Source organism: Parasteatoda tepidariorum, chromosome 11 (genome assembly GCF_982258835.1).
Source record: "Parasteatoda tepidariorum strain Cologne lab strain chromosome 11, Ptep-v5.0, whole genome shotgun sequence".
NCBI classification, from domain to species: Eukaryota; Metazoa; Arthropoda; class Arachnida; order Araneae; family Theridiidae; genus Parasteatoda; species Parasteatoda tepidariorum.
In genome coordinates this window covers 15504185-15520700 of record NC_141765.1, presented here as the reverse complement: position 1 = coordinate 15520700, position 16516 = coordinate 15504185, and the positions used below count along the sequence as shown (strand labels likewise).

The 16516-nt window shown below is 27.3% G+C and overlaps 1 protein-coding gene across 1 annotated transcript in view; it reads right to left on the bottom strand.

The window, feature by feature from the left end:
• LOC107453845 (nucleolar protein 4) overlaps window positions 1-9193 on the bottom strand; it is a 72041-nt gene extending 62848 nt beyond the window's left edge. The window contains exon 1 of the mRNA XM_016070818.4: window positions 8666-9193. Coding sequence (XP_015926304.1) covers window positions 8666-9067 — 402 coding nt within the window. The 5' untranslated portion in view covers window positions 9068-9193. The remainder of the gene's footprint in view (window positions 1-8665) is intronic.
• Between the last annotated feature and the right edge of the window lie 7323 nt (window positions 9194-16516).

Sequence of the window (16516 nt, the reverse complement as noted above, 5' to 3'; positions counted from 1 at the left end):
CTTTGTAAAAGAACAAAAGAATATAGTTAATTTCTTTTATACGAATAGAATGGGATGTACAGAGTGTTTCGTTATCACCACCGCTAATATACACTTTTAGAATCTTTTTCGAGCACAAAACAAAAAAATACATTAAGAGTCGTAATTAATATTTCAATGAGAAACGAAGCAAAAACGCGATCGAAAGCAGTTAAATCACAAGTGAGGACAGTGGAATGAAAAATAAAGTAGTTTGAAGTACCTGAGTATCTTGGAGGCGCTTCTAATATTCCCTTTTCAACTCTTCTCTTTTTCCTCCAGCATTTAAACTGGTTTTCATGCATTCATCCACGCTTTTTTCGATTCATTAAATATCAGCAACGCTTTTTTTTCCCTCTTTTTTTTAAATTTCAATTTGCTATATATATAAATATATATATATATATATATATATATATATATATATATATATATATATATATATATATATATATATATATATATATATATATATATATATATATATATATATATATATATATATATATATATATATATATATATATATATATATATATATATATATATATATATATATATATATATATATATATATATATATATATATATATATATATATATATATATATATATATTATACATATATATAAGCGCTCTGTAAAATGTCGGGAAATACTATAATGGATTTAGTTTATTTCAGTTTGAAATAATACTATGTAACACTAATTTAAACTAAATTGATTTACTAATGTAATACTAAATTAACTTAGTTTATTTTAGTTTGAATTATATTATGCATAAATTTGCTGAAACGGATGATAACTATGCGCCTAAATTCTTAAACATCCTGAAATAAAAAAGTTTAAAGTAAAATCTCTCGCAATAATTATTGAACAAAAGAAGGAAGGCTGCTTAGAAATGACATGCATCGATCATTACGTGACAATCTAGGGGGAAAAACACCACTCAGATATGAACTAAAAAAAATATTTTTTTTTTTCTACTAGCACTCTAAATTTCATCTTATTCTATTTTAAGCACCAAATAAAATCACAAACTATAGGAAGCTGGGTTATTGAAAAACATTAATAGTATTTAATAGCTAGAAAAGTAATGAAAAACTTTGAGACCTTGACAACTTTTATCTGTGTTTTTCGTAAACGGGACGCTTCTAAGAGAAGCTCATCGATTGTGGGTGGAGAGCATGCGCAGGGCAACACGTGGGACCATTCGGAGCATCACAGAGGAAAAAGCATCATAGAGGCCATCTTTGATCCTCCACCTGTGCACACACGAGGTTTCTACCTCCGCACCTACTCAATTCCTACCTGTACCTTGGAGTCTCTCACTATAGGACTCCTTTTTAATCAACCAGGCACTTTCAAAAAAAGTTCATCAAAATAAAAGAAAAATTAACTAAATCGTTGTTAAAGTAAAAACTGTGCACTATTTTACTATTCAATATAGAATAAAAAAATTAATATAAGAAGTTGTTTTTTTTTTTTTTTTAAATTGCAGAATTAAAATGTAATTGAGATCTCAACTCAAATCTACTCTTAATACAATATGATTATAGTAAAATTTCCTCAACTGGGTAATGACAGCAATTATGTAATGTTAAAACACATGCCGATTTCATGCTAAAATTTTTTAGTTTTGCAGTTGATTTTTCAAATTTCATCAAATATATTAATGTAAAAATCAGTGCCCGATTTAAAATTCAAAGATCTTCATGCATTCTCTATCAATAATCTTGATTCAAATATAAATCTTGGATGTGAACAAAAGGCGTTTGATAGATTTATAACTAAAGTATTATGGCATGTTGAGAGAAATTAAACCTATATTTATTTCAATTCTTAAAATTATATTTCTGGTAGAAAATGTATCAGGAGGACGCATTATATCTAAACTTTAATAGGTATAAGCTTTTATAGTTAGGTAATAGTAATATTTATTTTATTAGAGTGATATTTATTTAATTATTATTGCAAAAATTACGGTATATCAGATTTTTTGTTCTGTAACATGTTCCTGTAAAAATGGATTTTATAGTGAAAAGTACGAACACCCTCAGTGCCAGAAATTTTACCGTAATATTCTACAGAGTGCAAATTACTTCAAGAGAAATGGCAAAAGACACAAAAAGCAAGAAATAAGTAAAAAAAAAAAAAAATTAAGGGCGTAAACTATCAGCCTCTCTCCTGACTAAATCATTAGTGCTACCCCTAATATCTTAAAGGTCAGCGAAAACTCAATCCATAAGAAAATAAAATAAAATAAATATTTCTTCAAAGAAAATACGTTTATTATATCTAGCTTCATTCCTAAAATTATGGTCATTTCTAATTACTTTATATAATGTTAGCCCTTTGCACTGCCTTAGTATGTGAAACTCCGATATTCCTTAGTATGAGAAATTCCATCAGCTAATTATTCAGGGCGTTCTTCTTTTTTCCCACTATATAAACAAAATGTTTTATTTTATTTTATAAGAGTAGTTGAACAGCGGACCCAAATTTTAGGTTTACGACTTCTAAGGTTCAACTCCGTAGCCTTTCAATTTTGAACCCAATCCCGAGGACAAGGGAACACCTGGATCAAGTATTGAGAGAAATTTGCCCTCGTTGAAGACATTTTGATAGAACTAACCCGCATTTGTGATACATAGCGAGGAAGACCACGAAAAACTCAAATGGTAAGCCTGACGGCAAGGGGACTCTAACTCATGATACGTCTACCACTGAGGATAATTACGTCAGCACTGTAGTCAGTGAGAGCCGAGAGCGGAATTCGAATCCATCAGCCATCGCTGGGATCGGAATGAAATCTAGAAATATTTTCGCTAAATATTTATTTAAAAAAGATCAAAAGATTATAGTGATTAGTGAAATAACACTTCTGATATTATTTAGCTTGTAAATACGGAGACGACTGCAAAAGATTAAAGGGATTGCAAATGGTTAAAGGGACTGCATAGAGTTTCACTGAATAAAAAGAAAAATGAGCCACTTTCAACAAATTTAAAATATCAAATTATTTCAAGAATTATATTATGAGGTATTTATAGTGAAATATAAATTTAATAAATTAATTAAATCCAAATTTAATCTTTCAAGGAATAATTATTGGCTTTCAAACCTGAGCAAATATGAAGAAGAATCGCAAATATTATAGTTTCGGACATTTTAGAACAAACTTACATTCAAAATTTACATAGCTTAATGTGTATTAGTATGTACGCTAACAATTATGAAATAAATATGTTATTTTATTCGAAACCAGATAGATTATAAACTATGCACATTGCATAATTTATAAAAAAATTATGTTATGAATAACTTTTGATTCGGAGCTCTGATTTTCACACATAATCTTCAATCATAATTATTTTATTTATTTATTTTTTTTTGCGCCCATCTAAGAATTGAAGATAGAAAATAAGACACAAAATTGTTTCTTTTATAATCAATCCATCTTTTTTACGACAATTTTAAATTTTTTCTAGATATGGGGAGATGTTACAATCAGGATGATATGTACCCAACAATTAATTTCGGAAAAAAACCTAACTTTCCGGCCCCTTACCGTTGTTTTTACTGAGCATATTGCACGAATAAAAATAATCCTTCCATTTATCAAAGATAATTAGATGAAAAATACTTTTCAATACATATTTATGATTTTTCATTATTTAATTTAATATTTTTATGAATAATTTTGGAGAGTAAAATATAAGTCCTTTTACATCTACTTAAGCTATTTAGTTTTAAATCATAAAATCGAAAATTTCAGAGGGATCAATTCATTAGTTCCCGGGGACTCTTACATTTAAATCTTAATTTCTAAGAAATCATTGAATCAATTTTGTTCAATTTTATGATTGAATTATATACAAGAAATAAAAATGTTCAAACTATTCATTGTTTTTATCTTTATTAAATTGAATAATAAAATTAAATAATGAATTATGACAAAAAATGCTAGCATAAAAATTCAGTAATAATTTTTTTCCGACGCTCTCAAAAATTCTTTAAGACTAAATATTAAAATCTAAAATTTGAACGAAATATGTTAAATAAATCCTCCAAAAAAATACTAATTTCAATCGGGCTTTTCTTTTAATTCCAAAATTAGATTAATTTCAATTTAAATCTCAGAAGCCACTTAAACGGATACACTCAAAATTTAAACTTTATAGTTTAAAAAGCTATATTCACAACTAACAATTCAAAAATGTCATTATTAAATTTAAAAAAGTAAAAAAAAACTTAAAAAAAATATTTGCAAAACCTTTTTTTTATAAAACGAACTTTAAATAAGAAAGTTTTATAAAAGAAAGTTATTTTTATATTCGTGCGCAAAATTCCAGAAACTTCATGAACACACCGAAAGTAGAGACTTCTATTAAAAGAAATAAACTTTCGAACGAATAATAGGAAAAACTAATAGGTAAAAAGAACTTATTTGAGTATCATCTTTCAAACTACGACTTACAAGAAGCCAAATTCATCGAAAGATATATGTTACAGTAAAGAGAGTTAGTTTTTATGTCTGATTTTTTTTTAATGAAGTTATCGAGTGCGCCATTTCTTTAACATATTTTAAGTGGGTATTTCATGAGAATTTCATCTTGGTACATAAAAATTCGAGCGTTCGGTCAAAATTGATTTTATAGAGTTTGTTTTTTATTTTGCACACGATAAAACTTAAATTAAAATTTCGGCCGTTATCTTTTTTTTACAAAAATGATTCCAAATTAAATTTCAGACTTCATCTGTATGAGTCTCAAATTAAAATACAGAAATCAAAACCCATGAATTTGTACAAAAATAAAATTTTTTCCAGTTCAGTTCATACAGTACTTGTCAAATTATAATAATAATTTGAGTTGTTCTCTAATTTAAAGAGACATTTGCTAGGAAATCGCATGTTCTGAAATAATTAATAATTTTTAAAAGGTTCATACACAACAAAAGGGTTTCTGAAAATTGACCAAAATTGTGTCAAAATAGCTCCGAAAGAAATAATAGTCGAATTTGCAAACCCCATGCTCTCAAAATTGAAACAGTATATTCTCATTTTGAGCAAAATGCATTGCCTCCGAAGTACTGTTGATGGAGAAATGTGTGAGACAGATGTTCATGGCTGTCGGCAGTATTCGACCCAAGAACCTCCGTTTTGGTAGTAGAATGCTCTAACCACCATAGTTGCACATCGATGTCCAGGGAGAGTTAGAAAGCTTTATGTAGTGACCTCCGCAATGACGCATCATGGCATGCTTATTTCCATTTTCAATGGTTTTGCAATTTGTAAAATATGGCCCCAGTAACTTAGTCAAGAGGCCAGTAATTTTAATTTCGCTTTTTGCTTTTTTCGCTATATGTTAAAAGCTTTTAAGTGAAAGGATTGCGACAACCATTGTATAAAGCTTCCTAACTCTCCCTGGACTGGGATGCACTATTATGGTGATTGAAGCATCCTACCCGGACTACAAACCCGGAGGTCCTTGAATCGAATCCTACCGACAGCCAAAGACGCGCACGTTTCCCAATCTACTTAACTTCCGAAGCTATACATTTTTCTAAAATATTAGTATACACTTTTTCAATTTGAAGAACATAGAGTTTTCAAATTCGACTAATACTTTGTGAAAACTATACGAAACTCTGAATAAAATGCATTGCTGAAAGTTAAGCATTGCAACAAAGATTACGCCTGAAGAACACGCAGAAAACCACGCTAGGCGGTTTAACGATAGATATTTCATAATACATGTCGAGTGTTTAAATGAAATAATTTATCACAATAAGCAGTTAAAAGTCAATTTTTGACAATCTGTGTTATTTAGACACCTACTATCATATTATACAGAAACAATATTAAAAGATTTCTCAAACAATATCTTAATTTTAAGACGTGATAGTCAGTTACAGCCGATTGAAGTCACTTTCGTACAGCCTGTTTTTACCTTTGTTTATAGTTATTAATCCAGATAAAAATAAAAGGTTAAAATCTAACTTTATAGACTACAGCTGCTTCACTTATAACAGCTACAGACTTTTTCAGAAAAGAAAATTAATTCATTAAATAAAGAATGAATTTAAGAAAACATATAAAAGAAAATTAATTCATTAAATAAAATCGAAGTTCTTTTTGGAGAAAAAATGTTTTAGATAGACATAAATCTACGTTAGGTAGCAAAACAACGCATTTATAGATATCTAAGCAATGTGTATTCATTTTTAGTTTATATTAAAATTGCAGTCTTAAAAAGTATTAATTCTTTTAAGATAATAAAATACATTTATTTAAAATACAAACATAACGTCCTAATGTTTCGTTTCAAAAATTCATCTTTCAGAAATTATAAAAATTTTGCTAAGATTTTAAAATTATTCTATCTAGCTTGTAAATTCTCAAATTTACAAGATAGATCTTTACAATATTGCCTTCTTAACATGTATGATATTTAACGTTTTTGTTCAAAATAATACTTTTATTACATTATTAATTCATAATTGAATTTAAATTAATATAAAAGACATAGCTTTTTAACTCAAAAATATGCATTTGTTAATGTCAAAATGCAACTTTAATATAATGCATGATGTCAAAATATAATCTCGTGTTTATCATTCCATGAGCCTTTATAATCTATCTTAATAATGGACGTTTAATAGCTCTTAGTTATCTCTATAACACACACTAAATGTAAGATCAGGGTTATCTACTATATATATAGCTAAGAAATTTGAAGCACGTTAAACCCATACTTTAAACTTGCTTACATTTTTACACAAGGTGTCAAAAACCTAACACCTTAACATGGTGTCAAAATGCACCTCATTAGCACAAAAATGTATCCCCTTTAAACTAAATTACTGAATACAACTCGATACAATAATTCGAACAGAAATAAGGTTCAGTTTAACAGCATATTAAATTTACAGAAAATTTTAATAATATAATGGCTCGAAGTACCAATATTATTGTTCAACACTAAACCATTTTTTTTTGGTGAGCAATAACTTGCCAAATGGAATCTCAAGATTATCTCTATAATACATGCCAAATATGATTGAAGAGTTTTAATCATAATAATTACAGTAATGTATGCAATCCTAAATAATTACAGTAATAATAATGTATATGTGAAATAATATAATCATATATACAAATTAATATTGTCATATTAAATTTTTTTAAACTTTTTAGCTATTATATATTAATTAAACGTTCTTAAAAATGAATAAATATATAAGAAGTACCGTAATGTTTATGATCGTCGTCACTAAATGGTATTAATGTTCATAATTTTTAAATATTAACATATTGATAAATATGACTGTGAAATTTCAGCGTTGCCAAAAAATATAATATTCCTCATACTGCAAAGGAATTTATTACAAAAGATATGAATTTTTTGTTAACATTGATTCACATTTTGAAACAGAGCCGCTTTGATTCTTAAAATCAGTTGTTCAAATATTTACTTAAAAAGCTAACGGAAGTTGTAAAAATGCTTATTTTATGAATTAGGTACTACTGTTTGTTACGAAAACAAACTACTAACAGGTGCTTTATTCAATTAGAAAAATGATAAAATAAATTTGGTTTATGCTGTTTCATAATCATAATGCTAAAAATGTGGTAAAAATGTGGGTAAGATATGCATTAATTTTTGAATGATTGTAGGGCAACTAGTGTTAACGAAATAGGAAGAAAAACTATGAGAAATGCAACAAGAAATAGAAAGAATATATCTGAGAAATTGAAAAAGAAATTTCATTCAGAAGACAAAAAATAATATAAATAGATAAAAGAAATTATGAAGAAATAAAAAAAAGAATTTAAGAAATTAATAAAAAATCAATCAAAAAGTTAAAAAAATTTATTAAATAGAAAGTATTCAATGCGAAATAAAATTAAAAAAATTCTATGAAAAAAATCCTCTAAAATAAATAACAGTAAGTACAGTTATTTACATTATAACAGTAATATAAATAACAGCAAACTTGTAAATAACAGTGAAATAAACATAAATAAACTTGTTACGGAACGAAAACCTCTTTTTAATCAATATTAAGCTCAAAAATACATTTACTATGACTTATTCTAAAATAGGTTTTCTAAGTAAAAAGAAAAACTTCAAATTATTTTCTGAAATCCATTTTTAAAACGAAAGACAGATTTTAAGAATATATTTATAACAAATGCGTTTATTCTTTATTTTATTTGTGAGAAAATTTCTTTTCCGTGAGGTAAATTTTATAAAACGATAAAGTGTTTTGAATTGTGTCACGAAGTACAAACGAAGAGTAACTTACACTAAACCATTCTTATCCTTAATGAAAAGAACGATAACCACTTCAAAGCAGAACACTTGTTGAATGCCCATATAATCAGCAGCTGAAAACGCAAGCTCACAGGATCTCATGCATTTTAACTTACTCTTGTCATTTAAACACGTTATTTCCTCATTCTACACATATTTTTATTTATCGTTTGCATTTTAATATTTATCGTTTGCTTTAAAAAGCTTACAAAAAAAACTATTATTATATTGTCGTTAAATATCAATGTTGTTGTTTTTTTCTAAAAAGTGCATTTAAAAGTTTCGTCGCTTTAAAATGTTGCAGTAATAAAACGAAAAGCAACTCACCGGAATTTTCGAACAAGGAATGTAAAGAACTTGGTCTGACGTTTTGCCACTGGATGATTGACTCGCTGGAGGTCCAATTCGAAAGCCCTTGGCTTTGACCCAAAATCGAAATTTTGAGTTTTCAGCATTCGTCTGCTCTTCTCCCTTGAGTATTTTGAATATCCGATTGTATTTGCGTCGAGTAATTGTTTTAGTCTTGGCACTATCCCCGTAAGTCTTTAATGCCCAAACTTGGAAGGATTCATACATTTCGGACTTGGAGATGTTTGGGGTTGTTTGGGAAGAAATAAAAGATGGTACGGCTGCAGCAGCTTTAGCAGCCGCGTGTCTCGTGTTATGCCTTCTTTTCTCCATAGAAGACGCTCTAAATTTTGAACCCAGAGCCTGCCGCGCTGATGTCATCTTCAAAGATCCCAGTTGTGGAGAAAGGAGCTGCTTTACTCATCTTCCAACGCTCCCGCCGATCATAGAGAGAGCGTAGAACTTTGCTAGTCTGCGTTCGTTCGATGCGCGCGCCTACCGGCAAATGATGTAGGACCAAAATTGCTCACCGTCCACAGAATGTGTTGGAGGGGGGTTTCATTTGCCGGCCGCTGCGCATCCCATGCCATCCTTTTATTGTATTTCTTTCTTTTTTTTTCCTCCACCCCCAACTGTACCGGCACGAAACAATTCGAAGTAGTGAGGATTAGTAGAAATTTAGATACATAATGAGAAAATTCAACTAATGAGCACAACAAAAAAAATTTCGGTTTTTTCATTAAAATAATTATTTTTTTATTTTAAATTTATTTTATGTTTTTTATTTTCTTTTTTTTTCAATAAAATTTCATACTTTGAGGCATAACGCTCTACTAAATCGATTGCTTTAGATATTATTTTAAAAATCCATAAGTTGTATTATTTTAATTACATGGAGTTTAGGATTTTTGTTAATAAAGATAGTAATAACTACAAGATAAATTAGATACATAGGGGAACAATTCCACTAAATAGCACTTAAAAGATATTTCATTTTTTCATAAAAATTATCATTTTGATTTTTTTAATAAGACTTTTATTCTCCAACTAACCAATTTAGATATTTTTCTAAAAAATTCATAGGTTGTATTCTTATTACAAGAACTTAGAAGTTTTAATCAATAAAGATAATAATAATTGCAAGCTAATTTAAATACATAAGAGGACAGTTTGATTGGTAGAAATTTAGATACATAAATACAATTCTATTCATGAGTCCCTACTGAGCTTTTTCAGTAAAATAATTAGTTTTTTGTAATTATTATTTTCTTTTGCTTTTATTTTATTATTATTATTTTTATTCTGAGGGATTATGTTCCACTAAACCGATTTCCTTAGAAAGTACTAGAAAAATTCATAAATTATATCATTCTCATTATACGAAATTTAAAGTTTTGGTTAATAAAAATAGTAATCATGGCAAGATAATTTAGAAACACAAGGGTACAATTCTACTAAAAAGCACTAAAAAACTTTTTCACTATTTAATTTAAAATTATTAGTTTTATTTATATTTATAATATAAATTTTATTCGCTTGGGAATAATGTTCTAATAAACAACAGCTTCAGATATTTTTAGAATTATTCTTAAATCCTGCCAGTCTTATTAGAAATTTAAAGTTTTGTTTAAGATAGTATCAATTGCATTACTGCTAAGTCCTCATGATTAATTTCAACAAAAAAAAGTAAAATAGACTCATATATATATATATATATATATATATATATATATATATATATATATATATATATATATATATATATATATATATATATATATATATATATATATATATATATATATATATATATATATATATATATATATATATATATATATATATATATATATATATATATATAACAATATTTTTAGGTTTAATTTTCAAACATTTGATGACGCCAAAGATTGTGCCTAGTTATAAAAATAAAATTATTTTATTTTTAATTCATTAATTGTTTTGCAGAACATGTTTTTCAAAAAAATTAGAATCTCACCTGTTTATTATAAACCAATATTATGTTACTTGAAAAAAATACACTTCTTTAAAGTTAAATAAATTTTTGAAATAATGTAAGCACATTATTTTTCAATAATAATTTCCTTAAATATGTAATATGTATTCAAAGCATAATGTTACTTCAAAATACTCAAATATATCTTATTTTAAAAAGTAATTATTATAATTTTAAACATAGAAATTATCGCTAAAATACTTTTACGTGATGTCATTAATATCCAGTATATTGTAATAATTAATAGTTAATTGAAAATCATGTAGACCAAAAATAAATTAATAAATTCGGACATATTTTACATTGTTAAGTTTCAAATTTTTCATCAGAGTAAATTCCAACAGATTTATTTCTTACTTTTAGAAAACACGAATACTGTTACTACCCTAACACTCCAATTCTTTCTAAAAGATTTATGATGTCAATAAGATGGCTGGAATCCGATTATCTATCTCAACCGTATTCACGGGAAAGAGTGAATTACATCTCTCCCCTTTTTCATTTCTTTATGAACTACTGCCCTGTTGTTTTGCGGGAAAGCTACCGCATTTTATGTATTAAATCAATTTCCATATAATTAATTTCAAACAACCAGTTGAAACGTCTGAACTTTTGGTTCAAGGTTTGATTTCTAAAAATTGGCTGAAAATTTAAGTATTTACCGTAATAAATAAGCAAAATACTATACCAATAGCTAAGATTTGATTTCTGAAAAGGCGAAGAAAATTATTCTATTTGCAATAATAACTAAAGTGCAGACGTATTCATTTATCTTAAAAAAAAACATCTTTAGATATTCATGCTGAAAATTTGAATTCAATTAAATGCTATTTGAACCCCTTAAAAGTTACTACAATTTGCTAAGCTTTAAGTTTTATAAGTGAGAAAGTAAGTGAGTGAGTAATTAAGTAAGTGATCCAATATGAAATAAAAATATATAGACTATTTCAATTATATTCAGCAATTAATTCCAAACAAAAAATTCAAAAAATTGTGTAACTTAGATTTATCTTTGTTTTATTTTGTTTACATGCTTCTTGGTGAAAATAAGAGTTTTTTTAAAAATAAGAATAAAAAATTTAAAATAGTTTGACTGAGGCTGATATAACTTAAACGGAATGAAAGGCTAATAGTTTTAATTGTATTTTAAACTTTTTGAGGTATGTCCTAAAGAATTCCTAATTATGTAAAGAATAGAGTTTAATGTTTACTGTTCAATGTATTACAGCGAAATTTCTTCATTTTAAATGTGATTTTAAAGAAAGGCAGAGTAGATTTATTTTTCTTAAAAATACTATACAGATAGATGAATAAAGCATGAGGTCTTAAGCATTTTAGAAACGCAATAGAAATGAAGTTTTTATTTTTTTTAAAGATTCTACGTGTTTCCGGGACAGAAAAAAATATCATCCAAATTACTTTATTATTGCCAAATTACTTTAGTACTGCCACACGTACACGATCAAATGCAGCATCACTCTTAAACACTAATTTTACTATAAAACGAATACATGCTATGATCGGACTAATTGGTATCGGTTAATGGTAGAGTCAACTTTATCATCTCCGACTATCCAGATAATAGGATTGGGTATTTTTTTAAAAAATCGTTTTTGTTTCGAGTGCAAGCCGCGCTCGATGAAGCAAAAGAATACCATCAGCTTTGAGTATAACTCGGCAAGTCCACAGTGAAACATTTTCAATTGTAAAGATATTCTTTGTATCTGGTCTTTTTTTTATCGAAATGTCAAATCGATCGATGGCACAAGACCCATTTTGAAGACTGTGAAGAAATCAACTATGAAATCTACGCTTGAAAGACATCAATGAACAACATGTATCTGGTCTTTTTTTTTTATCGAAACGTCAAGTCTGTCGATGGTACAAGACCCATTTTGAAGGTTGTGAAGAAATCAACTATGAAGTCTAGACTCGAAAGACATCAATGAATAACAACAACGAAAATGTTGGTTAACTCTTGAACTCAGAGTGTGCGTTTAATGGCATGGACATTGAACATTTTAGTGAAAAAAGGGATTTTCTCTCCTGCTGTCAGTGTGACCTTTCATGTCATATTTAAACTTGCCAACGATTTGCCAACAGCTCTGAAGTCCTGACGAGGCTCTTCTAGTCTTCGTGCAAGAAAACTCCTATCATTTTGGGATAGTTGACAAAATCATAGAGACTTTTAAGGACATTCTGGAGAAAGCTACCGTATGCCTTTGGTGCCTGGTGAGCATCTCTGGAAATGATGTATCGACGCAGGAAGATGTTATTTTGAAATATTTTAATAAGCTGTACCGATCGGTTCAACAAATGTTTTTTTTTTTCAATTTACTGAGACAATAGCGTCTGTAAATCAACTAAATTTAGTAAATTTAGACAAATGCTGCATACGAAATGCACGAAAAGCACATTTAGTATTGCGCCGATACCTTTAAGACTGTAAATGAACCAAATATTATAACGAGCAAAAATAAAAAATTCTGACAGATCAAAAATTTCTATCAGTTCTGTTCTTAAAAGGAACTAGCCTCCATATCATGCACAGTAATATGATACAGCCGGAGCACAGGTTATGGTTAGTACCAATTATAAACTATTCCAATTTTTTTATTCAAATAGTAATTTAGATGGTTGAAAAAATATCCGAAAATGTCTACAGGTGAATATTCAAAACCAAGAATCTTCATAATTTTTTTTTTGGTTAAAACAATATTCTTTTCTTTAACACTAAAAAATGCTATACAGGTTTGTATTCAATCAATTTTTTACAGCTTAAAAAATAGAATAAAATACTGAGTCTACATTAAAGCCTGGCGGAAAAATTGAGAAATCTCCCTAATTCTCTGATCATTTCTTTTTTAATAAATGACACTTAATTACCTTCAGGAATCACTTTAACTTCACGAATAACATTAAAAACTTTTTTTTTCAGATAGATTCCTAAGTTCATAAATTGTCTGTGTATATTAACAAGTTTAATGCAAGCATTGTTTGTTTATAAAAAATTTCCTGTATGTTTTTTGAAATATGCGTTCTTGCATTTTGTCATAAGAGCACAAAAAGTATTTAAGTAAGTCTTCGATATTTAAACAAAAGTACTTTAATTGCTTTTTATTAAATTGCAATTTTAATTTTTTATAAAATTAACTATTAAAATCTATAAAACTAATTTTATAAATCAAAATTATGTATATAAAAATACAAATAAAATTTTGTCCCTTATTATCAAATTGAAAGTGTTAAAAGGAAGTTCTTTATGGGAGAAGAATACTAATTCGGAAGAAAACTTTTAATACCATTGAAAAAAAAGCTTTTTTTTTAAAAAAATTTAACCACAATGTTTGAAATATTTATCACTGATATGCATCTAAAATATGTTTACATTTCTAAAAAATCAATAAAGAATTTAAATCTCTTTAGTTTTATTGCCATACCCAAAAGCTCCTTCCTCTATACTTAAATCAACAGAGAGCTTTGTAATAATTAACATGTTTGTTATTTAAACAAACATATGAATAAGCCAACTAGTGCAACGTAAAAACTACAAATTGTTCGTAATTTCTTTACAATGTATACCATGTTGCACATCACCACTAATCTTTTAATTTAGAGAAGAAATTATTTATAGACCTGAAGTCAATACATTAAGAAAAAAAGCGTTATTAAAACTACCAGAATTATATGATAGTTCTGGCTCCAAAGGAACACCAAAAAGCTCGGTAATTTTTCCTGAGGAGCTTTGGTAATGATTGTGGTGAAATTAACAAGAAAATGAGTTTATAATATGTGATAAAATTTGGTAAACGTAGTAAAATTTGCTAATTTTATCTTAATAGCTTAGAACATAGCATAAGAACCATTTATTCGGTCAAATTTCAGTTTCATTGTTGTATTTTTTACTAAATGCGTGGTAATAAGAGCTTTAATTTTGGAAACCAGAATTTCGATAAACTGTTGCCATATGAATAGAAAAATTACCAAATGAATGGTTTAAATACCACGCATTTTTTAGTTTTTATTACTGGAATTATAGTTTTTTTTTCCATAAATGTTACTACAATACAGTATGGTAATTTTGTAGGAATTTTTTTCTCCGTGTTGTTTTAAAACATTCTTTGTAATTTTTAAATGAGTTGATGCTAACTATTACGATTCAGTGATTAATGAACCAGCTATGAAACTAGACGTAATTAAGAATTTAAACTAATATATTTGAGGAAGAATACATATATCGATTGATCAAACATTATGAATTTTTAAACTAGTTTGAACACGCTATACTTCAAGCTAAAAAAATTAATTTGCAATCAGAAATTTTATTTTATTTTATATCAAGACATGCAAACTTAAGACCTAGACATCATTTTAGACAGTTTAAATAATAGTAATCATTTCATGACATTCATCAGTTTAGTAACATTAAATATTTTGTTGTTTTAATTATTGCCTGCGTTTGAGAACAAATCTAAAGTTTGTGTCTCAAAAATGTTTGAAGCATCAATTTGAGTAAATTTGTTAAAACATTTTTACCAACAAAGCTGTCATTAGTATAAATAATTTGTTGCTTTCACTGTATGTTCCTTTTATAATAAATATTTCAGCAGAGAAAATAGCTGCATGCATTACCTTTTTAATAAATTTTATCATAATTTCCTTCATGTTAAAGCTCTTAAGTTCAATAAAAAGCAGAATATCTGTTTACCATTTAGTTGCATCCCTATATAACATAAAAAGTTAAAAGTCTAAAACCATTTCTCATTGCTTTAGAAGTATTCTTATTGGATGAAAAAAAAATCACATGATGGGATTCTTAATGGGGAAATCAGATCCAGAAAGCTGCCATTATTATAAATATAATGTTACTAAATTCGCCAGAAAATTAGATATTTATCCCCATTTTAATGGTATTTTTATTCTGCTCTGCTTTCATGACAGAGATATTTGATCTATATTTAGTTGAAATAGTTTCAACAATCTTCTTTTTTGTTATCATTTAAACTTTTTTTTGCTATATACTTATTACGATGAAAAGTTACAATCAAAGCAATCTTATATAAAGTAACAATTTTATTCAATATTAAAACTTTTAATCTACAATTTGATTCATTTTTTATATTATAAATTTATTGTATGATAATAACTTTTTACTCAACATTTTATGATAAACATATCAATTCACAGTTTCACTGTCACAATTAGTAATTGGTAAATAAGTTACATTTAGTTTCATAAAATTAAAAAATTATTGGCATAAAATAAAATAAAATTGTTAATTTTTACAATATTGGTATTTTTATTCAACTGAACAGAATTTTAGTACAAAATATTGCATATTTTCAAATTATTCTAGATTTTGTTTCGTTGTTCAAATATTCATTTGCCAGCATTTCCCCAAATTTGTTTTTATGCAAAAGGCTTTAAAAAATTTCATTGCCTAAAGCAATAGTCTATGTAATATATGCTTTACCCCTGCTTTTAATAAACATTCTGGTCAAGGGGGTGAGGCTAGACAAAATTAGAATTGTCTCATTATCTTTGAACTATTGTGTCATTTTTTGGTTGCTTATTCCCCTGACAGTTTCATAAAATATACAACACAGGGACAATGTACAGTGCACAAAAAAAACGGACCACCTGACTAAGTTTTGTTCTAATGATCGGATCTTCCAGTTCTAGAACTCAATCATAATAGTTCGAGGGGTGACCTCAAATATACTAATTAATTAGTGCAGACGATATTTTAAACTACGAAATTAGACACAAAAACGTACTTTCTCTAAATAAACATTTCTTTACCGGATTTCTGA